The 11,354-nt window shown below is 44.7% G+C and overlaps 1 protein-coding gene across 2 annotated transcripts; it reads right to left on the minus strand.

The window, feature by feature from the left end:
- Nucleotides 1-339: 339 nt before the first annotated feature.
- On the minus strand, nucleotides 340-10,489 carry VCPKMT (valosin containing protein lysine methyltransferase). 2 transcript variants are annotated; one of them, XM_034768648.1, is made up of 6 exons: nucleotides 10,260-10,489; nucleotides 8,957-9,067; nucleotides 8,501-8,573; nucleotides 7,329-7,448; nucleotides 5,131-5,235; nucleotides 340-1,841 (listed from the first exon to the last, which is right to left on the minus strand). In XM_034768648.1, exons 1-6 carry the CDS (start codon nucleotides 10,481-10,483, stop codon nucleotides 1,827-1,829), a joined length of 648 nt encoding a protein of 215 aa, XP_034624539.1. In that variant the 5' UTR covers nucleotides 10,484-10,489; the 3' UTR covers nucleotides 340-1,826. The 2 variants fall into 2 exon arrangements, with proteins under 2 accessions (XP_034624539.1, XP_034624538.1); XM_034768647.1 differs by having other exon boundaries at nucleotides 5,126-5,235.
- Between the last annotated feature and the right edge of the window lie 865 nt (nucleotides 10,490-11,354).

Below are 11,354 nucleotides of genomic sequence, written 5' to 3' on the forward strand. Positions count from 1 at the left end.
TACTCAAGTAGTCCCGTTGATCTCAAAGCGACCACTCATGGATTTAGGATGGCACAATATTCATTTAGCATTAAGATGGACCTTAGCAATCAAAGCTGACCTGATTAGCATGTTACAAGGACTATTTTAAACTCACCAGAAAGTCATATTTTGACATTTCAATTACTAACATTGGAAATAAATACACACACGGAGTTAAGTAGAACAATCTAGCATATGTCAGGGTCCATCTTGTTATGTGGGGTTTGCATCGTGCCTAGCACAATGAGGTGCTGGTGCATCACTGGGGCACCCCGAGACACCACCACCATATAAATAATAATATACAAACTGTAGCTGAGGATAAAAAGTATCAGGTATATTTAGTATATAGAAGTGAAATAGAAGTATTAATTAATATTGTAACACAAGGCCTACATGACTCAGGCCTGTAAAATATTTAGCTTAGCCAAATTAGGCGTTAGGATAAGTTAGCATAAGTAAATTAATAATAAACCCGCTGAGCTGGTGTCTAGGTTTGTGATATGCTGATATTTTGAAAATAACTGCTGAGTGATAAGGTGATGTAAATGCTAATTAGTAGGAGAGGAACTAAAAAGTTAGCCTATGCAAACAGGGAACCCCAAATATAGTGAGGTGTGGAAGTGCAAATAAGGAAAAGAGGTTAAAACCTTCATAAATACGTATGAACCCACGTGGGCATCAGCCTACCACATCAGAAAAGCTGTCTCCTGGCCCGTGTGCCTCGGTGGGGGGAGACAACAAAAGGATGACCACTAGTAGTGGTGGTGGTGGTGATGATGATAGCAAGGATGAGAACTAACACTTCAGGCTTTTCTGCAAGGGGGGAGGTATAGCTCCGTGGTTTGAGCATTGGCCTGCTAAACCCAGGGTTGTGAGCTCAATCCGGGGGCGGGGGTTAGTTGGGCATTGGTCCTGCTTTGAGCAGGGGAATGGACTAGATGACCTCCTGAGGTCCCTTCCAACCCTGATATTCTATGTGAGTAATGCAAATACCATCATTCTGGATTGGTTGGTCTCTCCTTTATCAGACTGCACTGTGTATTGTTCAGTTAGCTAATAAAAGTAATTAGTCTAGAAAAATCAATGTTGCATCTCTGTTGTTCACTTTGGGGCAGGCTCTCTTCTATTGATAACCTCTCTACTATAGTCATTCTTGGGGGCTGATCTCTCCTAGATTAAAGTAGGTGTAAACCTCCACCTTGAGGTGGGTAATTAGTTAAAGTAACCCATAACTATAGATAAGGCTACAAAACTAAGTGCAGAACAAAAGCTAACCAAGAACCATCTCAAGTACAAACTCTTTATGAAGTATACATAGACATCTGCTCTTAATTTAAGGTGAAATTCAGTCAGAATAAGGAGTTTCCTCTTCGGGAAAAGTGGGTGACCTTCAGCTTCCTGCACGCCCCCCGTCACCCCCCGGTCAGACAGGCTTTGTTATGGAATGCTTGGATCTGATTGTTTGAACTCAGCACACTGAATGTGTCTCCAATTCACCAGTGTGGCCCTCCCATCTAGACAGATGGCCCATGCAGATGAATGGAACAGGACATCAGTCCCATTTTTAGCTCTCTCTTGGTGAGGCTGCTTTGTCAATATTAACAGATCTCGTTTGTCCTCTAAGACGGATACTGCCTGTGGTTCTATAGCGAATGACCCACTGTCTCCTTAGGTCTCATCCCGAATCCGCCGTCTAGAAGACATTCTGTAAATTTTGCCATGAACAGCTTTGGAGACAGCCTCTTTGAGTTAATTGACACGCTCTCTTCTCTCCAGAGGATCAGATAATATGGTCAAAGATCTCACGATGGGAAATTCTGTAAAAAAAAAAAAAAAAAAAAAAAAAAGATTTAAAACTCAAACACAGGTTTTTAAATGGCCCATTTGTATTTAAACACTAGCTCTGGATATGTTGTGTCACTACACTCTGTAAAATATATTCTCCATATTACATCATATAGAAAGAACATGATCTAGCTACCATGAACAACGTCTCCAAGGACCTGATTCATAGACCAGCGTCAGTGCTAGGCTGTGCGTTAGAATGTTTGTCATTACAACAAGCAGCAAGTTTAACATAAAACTGTATTGCGTTCCTTCCACTGACTCCTATGCTTAGCAAATGTCAGACAAATGCAGATGGTCTTAAGCATTATTCCTAAAGGGAACATAATGAAACTCATGGTAATGACTAGCTCTAATAGGTAATTCCAAGTTAGAAACCACGTATCCTTAAAGTTTCCAGTACAATGTTGTTACACCTAAGATATCCAACAGTAATTCAATTGTCCCATTTAGAAAAACAACACCCCCCCATCAACTATTCATTTTTCTGTAGTGCTTTTTGGAGATACACCTTTTTTTGAAGAGTTTAAGCAGTTTCCCCTTTTCCGATCTCCATTTTAAATGCTGGACCTATTGGTATAAGTGTACAAAAGGCCTAATTTCATGCAGCCTCGTGACACTTTTCCGTTTCCAGCACTGAAGAAAAAGTAGTAGTCTAGGGCACTGTTTCTGTAGGATACTTTTGGAATTTGCTAGGTTTTGCTGTAGGAAATTACAAGATAGCATTTCAGAGGACAGACATTTTCAGGAGCTATAATGAAACTAGACTGTCTTATAATTCACTATAAAAGCATCTGTACTATGCTTTTCAAGGTAAGTGAAATGTGCAAGATGTTAACTAAAGCATTTTATTACATGAGCGAACTCAGGGCTTGGCAGCTATTGTTTTCTTCCAAACAATAAACAGACAACTTTACCGTAAATCATAGAATCGTAGGACTGGAAGGGACCTCTAGAGGCCATCTAGTCCAGTCCCCTGCACTCATGGCAGGACTAAGTATTATCTAGAAGACCATACCTGACAGGTGCTTGTCTAACCTGCTCTTAAAAATCTTCAGACGTTAAGGAGAACAATTTTTCTCTCTCCTCGTTGTAACAACCTTTTTATGTACACGTCTACCGCAACAGAACGCGACCTGATATAACGCGGTAAAGCAGTGGTCCAGGGGGGCGGGGCTGCGCACTCTGGAGGATCAAAGCAAGTTCAATATAACGCGGTTTCACCTATAACGCGGTAAGATTTTTTGGCTCCCGAGGACAGCGTTATATCCGGGTAGAGGTGTACTTGAAAACTGTTATGTCCCCTCTCAATCTTCTCTTCTCCAGACTAAACAAACCCAGTATTTTCAATCTTCCTTCATGTTTTCTAAACTTTTAATCATTTTTGTTGCTCTTCTCTGGATTTTCTCCAATTTGTCCACATCCTTCCTGAAATGTGGTGCCCAGAACTGGACCCAATACTCCAGTTCAGGTCCAATCAGTGCAGAGTAGAGTGGAAGAATTATTTCTCGTATCTTGCTTACAACGGTCCTGCTAATACATCTCAGAATGATGTTCGCTTTTTTTTTTTTTGGCAAGTGTTACACTATTGGCTCATATTTAGCTTGTGGTCCACTATGACCCCAGATCCCATTCTTAGGCAGTCAGTTCCCATTTTGTACGCGTGCAGCTGACTGTTCCTTCCAAAGTGGGGTACTTTGCATTTGTCCTTATTGAATTTCATCCTATTTACTTCAGACCACTTCTCCAGTTTATCCAGATCATTTTGAATTTTAATCCAAAGCACTTGCAACCCCTCCCAGCTTCGCATCATCTGCAAATTTTATAAGATGAAGATAGTAAACAGAACCGGACCCAGGAGAGATCCCCACAGGACCCCACTTGATATGCCCTTCCATCTTGACTGTGAACTACTGATAAACTACTCTCTGGGAATGGTTTTCCAACCAGTTATGCTTACCACCTTATAGTCGCTCCATGTAAGGTGTATTTCCCTAGTTTGTTTATGAGAAGTCATGCGAGACAGTATCAAAAGTCTTACTAAAGTCAAGATATACCACATCTATCGATTCCTCCCATTCACAAGGCTTGTTACGCTGTCAAAGAAACCTACTAGGTTGGTTTGACATGAATTGTTCTTGACAAATCCATGCTGTTACTTATCACCTTATTATCTTTTAGGTGTTTGCAAACTGATTGCTTAATTATTTGCTCCATTATCTTTCCAGGTACTGACGTTAAGCTGACTGGCCTGTAATTCCCCAGGGTTGTCTTTATTTCCTTTTTATAGAGTGCCACTATAACTGCCCTTTTCCAGTCCTCTGGAATCTCTCCCATCTTCCATGACTTTTCAGAGATAAAACCCTAATGGTTCAGATATCTCCTCAGACAGTTCCTTCAGTATTCTAGGATGTATTTCATCGGCCCTGGTGGTTTGAAGACATCTAACTTGTCTAAGTAATTTTTAACTTGTCCTTTCCCTATTTTAGCCTCTGATCCTACCTCATTTTCACCAGCATTCACTATTAAACATCCAGTTGCTACTAAAAAAAATATATATATTTTTTAAAATGACTAAATCTGAAATTCTTTTTCTCCACAAATATTTCAACTTAAGCTTCCTTTTAAAGCCTGTGTTGTTCAAGTGTATTTGCAGACTTGGGGCCTTATTTGATATCTATTTTTAAAATTTTATTTCACCTTTAAGCTTGATGTTTTGGAAAGTTGAAGACCTCTTATCTGGCACAATTAAGCCAGCCATTTCCAATTATTTAGGTAGCATATCAACCAAGAAGTTGACAGGAATACTATTCCCTACGAAGCTATTACACTTTGCCATTCAGACCCACCCTATACTATAAAATACAACATCAGGGAACCTGGTTCCAGTTAGCTTGTCCCCAACCCGGTTACAAATGTAGTTCCAGTTTGCAATGTGGATTGGACATTAACCTTGTTTCCTAACCACTCTAAAGTCTTGCTCATGGAATGTATAACGAAAGCTTATGTTCAAATAAATGTGTTAGTCTCTAAGGTGCCACAAGTACTCCTGTTCTTTTTGCAGATACAGACTAACACGGCTGCTACTCTGAAACCTATACTTGTATGTATCTGTAACTGCTGCATACTGTAGCATTGGGAATGGTGGCTGAATATTACTTCTGTCTCCTCACACTCACCCACCAGCTCAAATTATGCTAGGTAAACCACAGTTTTGCAAATTCTTGACAATCTCCAATATGCCAATAAAAAATACCCTGCCATTTTTTTCCTTCGGATGTTCAAGATGTGAATGTCCTCACTCCGATACTCCTCATCATGTTTCTCCAGTGGAACCTTTTCCAACTCAAAGTCCATCTGGAGCAGCTGTTATTAAAACATAAAAGGTTGTAAGCAAAATACTTTTAGCAATGTTGACATTTTAACATACCTTTAAGTGCATTCATTTCACTGACGGTCCTAAAATATTCTGCATAAAGCAGCTATGCTTCAGGAGGTGAGAAAGCACAAAGGATCCCTCTCTTCCACAGAAGTTTGTTGATTTAACTAATTAACAATTTTATTTTTTTTTACACCACGGAGCACAGTTATTTTAATTTTAACTTATCTGGTGCAAATCCAGAGTCATGTGCACTTCCCAAAATTTAAGAACCAACAGGAAAACTTAAAATCAGTCAAAATAGTGTTTCAATTCCTCAAATCTCCAGTTCTTAAATTCCAATTAAAAGGCTCTTCCACAAAAACTAAAGTACTAGGCCGAACCACATATCACCACCCATCCTTCCCCCAACCTCCCTAAATGCCAGTGAAAAAAGATGGGCTTTGCAGCATGCCTGGGAAGTTAATCTGGATTCTGGCAAGCCAAAGAAGGAACCCTGTGAGAACATCTGACCCGCCCTTGTTTATATTGTGGGAGCACTGGCTCCAGCACCAGCACTGATCTCAACTCTGGCAACATGGCAGTATTCCTCAGGTAACCAGGCTCCAAACCACTCAAGATATTGTTAGGGCCACTACCATGAAACATACCCCAAAGCCAATACAATGCTCAGAGTATTGGTAATGCTGGCATACACAGACATTATTCTGAAATCTTTGCCCTCTTCCCCAGCCCATACTACGCTTTCTGTAGGCCCCAGTGCCCATATGCAACAGCTGCGCTTTGCAGATGCAGGGCCAAACTTTGGACTCACTAGCACCTCCACAACTTCTGACTATTTGGCCTGCAGTACCTCCAGGGAATCCAGCTGTTACCCATGATTTGGTTTTTCTACCAGCTATGAAGTACTATGCTGTGATGATGAGGTTCCCAGACCAAGATACAATTCCTCTATGCCACGTACTCATGCTCTAATATTGACATATAGGGGGAACATTTTGAAAGTGCTTAAGGTGGGTATGTCTACACAGCAATTAAACACCCACTGCTGGCCCGTGTCAGCTGACTCGGGCTCACGGTGCTCAAGCGGCAAGTCTGTAAAATTACAGCGTAGACTTTCAGGCTTGGGCTAGAGCCCAAGGTCTGGGATCCTCCCACATTGCAGGGTCCCAGAGCTCAAACATCTACACCACCGTTTTACAGCCCAAGCCCTGAGAGCTCAAGTCAGCTCACACGGGCCAGCCCTGGGTGTTTAATTGCTGTGTAGACATACCCTGAGTGACTTAACAGCTTAAACCCGATTTTCCAAGCTCATTTAGGCACTTCAGCTCCTAAATCCCACTGAATTTCAATGAGACTTATGCTCCTAAATCATTTGTGAAAATGGGGCTTACGCTCCTCAGTCACACTAACACTTCTGAAAATTGTACCTATATTCGGAATATACCAAAAGCCTATGCTTTTAAAAGAGCATTTTGAAGAGATTTCTTTAAAAAAACTGAAAGGACTAATTTTGAATCTCTGAGACCCTGTTTGGGAACATCAAGCCAGCTGTTGGGGGGCAAAAGAAAAGCAAAATGCTAATGTACTCATGTCTATAAAAGTGACTGCATTATTCTTTTTGCAGATACTGACCTATACATGTGGTGCTCTTTCATTAACTGATAAGATCTTTCAAGCAGCACAGACAACTATTTGACTCCCTTTGTGACTCTGGTTTACTATGCTCACAATGAATGTGAATTATTAAAAGCATCAATGCAGAACTAAGGTGGGTTTTTTTGTTTTTTTAAAAGAGAGAATTTCTTTTCCCAAAAAAGGAGATTATTTAAATAAATGCATAGATAGCATCTACCAATAAACCACAAAACACAATTTAAGCAACTGGTGATCAACTCCTTCCCTGCATCTGAAAAAGTGTTCTCGTCCAAAGTCACATGGAATTTTCCCACAACAAACGTACTTGACTTGTACTATGCATTGTACTTGTACAGAGACACAGAAGGGTCTGTGGATTTCAACTGAACCATTACACAGTCCTCATATACACAAAGCATGCGCGACGGCGAAGGACACTTACCTCAAAGTATTTTCTCTCTATTTCCGGGTTCTTACCCATAGTCCTTTGTTCGTAACAACATATGATACAGGTAGCAGGACCTGAAAGGTCTTTCAGGGTCTTCAGTAATGGCCCTAATGACTGCCCAAAAGAGATCAAGTATTTGCCACTTAGACTTCAAAATTCACTTTACTACTACTACATTCCATAACTAGAGACAAGTTTCACCGAACTGGACACTTTCCTATTTTACTTTTCAGACAGCTAGTTAGATTTAGTATAGTACCGAGGACAAGTGACATGTAGGTAGCAGAAAGGATAAATGGAAAAACAAGTTACAATATGCGATTGCTTAGAAAAAATGGCCTTTTACGTATTTTACATACCTAGATCAGCCTATACATCTATATCATCTAAGCCAAGGATATCCTACACTGCTAAAGTAGCTGTTCCCTTGAAATATGCAAGATTACTCTTTCTTCACAGCAATACATTGGACTTAGACACCTGTTTTCAAAAATTAAAAAAATATCTAACCAGACTTAATGTTAAGATGTGATTTAGGGCTAGGAAAAAAGGGCTCAGAGTTGTAGGGCGGAGGATCTGGAGGCTGGTGAGAAAACTAAAAGAGTCTGGAGCAATAGTTCCTTCAGATTGCTTCCCCAGCCCAGATCTTGTGCTAGCCTCAGCTCAAGGGTACCACAGGGAGAGAGTTCTGCAGAGGGGGATGGACCAGAAGGGCCACTTTCTGAAGCATGGTTTCTCCTCCCAACAGACCCATGGGGAATCCATGTAGGAGATAATGCTGAGCCTTTAAGCATCATCGTATAAGATTTCCACTGATAGATAGTGAAACTCTCCAGTATCAGCTACCAGTGTTTTATTTCCCTACAACTCCATGGAAAAAAAAGATTGGGCACAATTCTGAATTACTGCTCTCAAAAGACCTGATTCAGGCCCTGTGCCACATGACCCTAAATGTGTTATTTGCTCATTCTTAAAATTACAGCTTTTAAAATTCATCATTCAGTACTCAGCCATCAAATAATGTTCCTCTGAGCCACACAAATTGAAAACTAGTGGGAATATTTATTTAAAGATTTTAATATGAATTCCAGTCTCTCATACCAAATCCAAAATTCCCAGGTTCTTTCCAAACAAATGCATTATTTCTACAGTTTTCAAATAGTTACCTCCTCATAGTAAATGCAGTCAGCCATAAGAATATAATCTGGTGCAGGCAGAAATTCTTTTACATCTTCACCCCTAGAAAAAGTAAACAGGTAAATATAAAATGCAAATTTTAATTATAGAAAAAAAATTGTATGTTTTAAAAGTGTAACATTTAGTGCAAAATCTATACGACTTTGGGCTAAGTCCTCCACTACTTATTCCACTGTATATTTTAGGGGAATTTCCATTTTTACAAGTAATCTATCATATCACATTTTCCAAACATATTTTGAACTTGGACTGTAAGCTCTTTTGGGAAAGGCTCTCCTTTTGTTGTGTTTGCACAGTACCTAGACCAATGGTGTTCTGGTCTGTGATCAGGGCTCGTAGGTGCTCTGATAAAACAAATATTTATTATTAAAGTTCTACAGCAATTGTGTATAAATTAAATATCAAGATTAAAAGATTATACAAACCATTTCAGTACCTTGGCTTGAACTGAGCCTGTGACAAGATGCTTGTTCTTTTCAATATTAATATTCAGCAAATCCTGAAGTTCCTCAAGATCAGTGACCGTAACATCTGCCCTACAAAAGAAATATTTTTAATACATAAAAAGGAAGCCCCAGAAACACAAATTTAAGACTCCTTATTAATGTTTGAAAATAGACATATCTGTAACCTCTTTCATTCCTTTTGGAAAGCTACTGCAGACTAAAGTCATGACTTAATACGTGCTGAGTTACTTCAACAATTCACACTCCTATTCTGATGGAAAGGCGACTTGGCTCACAAAATGCAACCTGCCATAAAATTTAAGAGAGTTAGACCAAGAAACAGGATTCTACTACAACTCCTACAATGTGGGATCCTTGTATAAAAACAGAGTGATATTTGCATTGAAGGCCCCACCTGTACTTTAAACTCCCAGGTGAGTTCCAATGTAAATTTGCATAACTTTGGTCTCTCAGCATAATCTATGCTGGAAAAAAAAACAAAAAAACAAAAAACCCTGGAGCATGGCCATAACCAGCCCAAGTCAGCTAACATGGGCTCACGGGGCTCAGGTGCAGGGCTAAAAATTATTCAGGCTCGGGCTAGCACCCAAGCTCTGAGCCCCATGCCCCTTGCCAAATTTCAGAGCCCAAGCAGGAACGTCTACACTGCAATTTTTAGGACCAAGCCAGTTGACCCAGGCTCTGAGACTTGCTGCCATGGGTTGGGGTTTTTTTTACAGCATAGATCTCCCTTCCGGGTATGTCTACACTGAACACTAAGCCCAAGTGTGTGGGAGCCGGGCTTGTGACTAGGTTTTTCCAGGCCTGTGCTTGAGCCTCCACGCGGCGCGGTAAACCCGGGTTTACAATACCGGACCTGGCCCTACCGCACGACACAGCCCTTCTGACTCGGGTCTGCAGCTTGAGCTGTGTCCACACTCCAGCCTGACAGGGCACAGACCCAAGTCACAGCAGGATCCCAGGCCCCGGGCCCTGCGCCGGGCTGCGCCCCGTGATTCCTGCACAGACAGGGGCGGGGGGCGGGCTCAAACCCGACTCACAGCCCCCAGCTGCCTGGACATACCCCGAGGGCAGCCCCGACTTAGGGGATCAGCAGCGGGGGCCCAAGGGGCGAGCTAACGCCCCAGGACTTGGGGTTCGCCTGAGCTCGGATCCACCCTGGCAGCTGGGCCCAGGGCCGGGGGCGCCTCACCTCCCGCCCGGCCCGGCCCGGCCCGGCCCGGCGAGCCCCCCGCCGCCGCCGCCGCCGCCGCCGCCCTACCCCAGCGTGGCCGCCATGAGGCCCACGGCGCCGGTGCCCGCGCCCAGCTCCAGCACGGCCCGGCGGCGCAGGGCCCGGCCCGGGGCCCCGCGCTCCAGGAACTTGGCCAGGACCAGGGCGGCGTCCCACACCACGCAGCCCACCCCGCCCGCGCCGCGCTGCTGCAGCCGCAGCGCCGAGCCGTCCCGCTTCTCCAGCGTCCGCACGAAGCCCGGCTCCGCCATGGCCCCGGCTCCTCACAGCACAGGCCGCTCCCCGCCCCGCCCCGCCCCCGGGCCCGGCTCAGAGCCGCCTCCCGCGGGCCCCTGCCCACCCCCAGACCGTCCCCCCCATCCCCTTCTCCGCTACCCCCTGCCCCTGACTGTATCCCTCGGTCGTGCTCCCGTCCTGCCCCCTCCCCCTGGCTGTACCCCCAGATGGTGCCCGCCTGCCTGCCCCCCTCCTGTCACCCCCCTGCCCGAGACAGCGTCTCCCCCAGTTCCGCCTCCTCCCCCAACATCAACCGGCCTCCCCATCTCCCCTGCCCGATGGTGCCCAACATCCATCTCCCCACCTCCCTCACCCCCTTGGCATCTCTGTCCCTGCCAAACCATGCTCCTGCCCCCCCAGCGAAGAGCATGTCCTGGCCCCTTTACCCCACACCCCCACCCTGCACAGCTGCAGAGGCACAGCTGGTTGGGGGAGGGGGCGGGAGGAGGCTATTGCACCCAGTCTTGAAACCATGGGCCCCTAGAAGACTTGGGAACACACCAGCACAAGCTAGGGTTACCATATTTTGTGCCTCCAAATGGAGGACACTCCACGGGGCCCCAGCCCCGCCCACACCCCCGCCCCAACTCCGCCCCTTCCCCAAAGTCTCTGCTCCCTCCCCTGCTTCCCGCGAACATTTGATTCGCGGGAAGCCTAAAGCAGGTAAGGAGGGTGTGGGGGGAGGAGGCGTGGCCGAGGCTAGCCCCTGCGGCGGCTCCAGCCTGGGTCGGCTCGGGCCCTGGGGTGCCGGCCCCGGGCCCGAGCACCCCCGGCCCGCCCAGCACCGCCAGCCCCCGGCCGCCCGGCGCATCCCCGGGCCGCCCGGCGCACCGCCGGCCCCGGGCC

This window comes from Trachemys scripta, chromosome 4 (assembly GCF_013100865.1).
Source record: "Trachemys scripta elegans isolate TJP31775 chromosome 4, CAS_Tse_1.0, whole genome shotgun sequence".
Classification (NCBI taxonomy): domain Eukaryota; kingdom Metazoa; phylum Chordata; order Testudines; family Emydidae; genus Trachemys; species Trachemys scripta.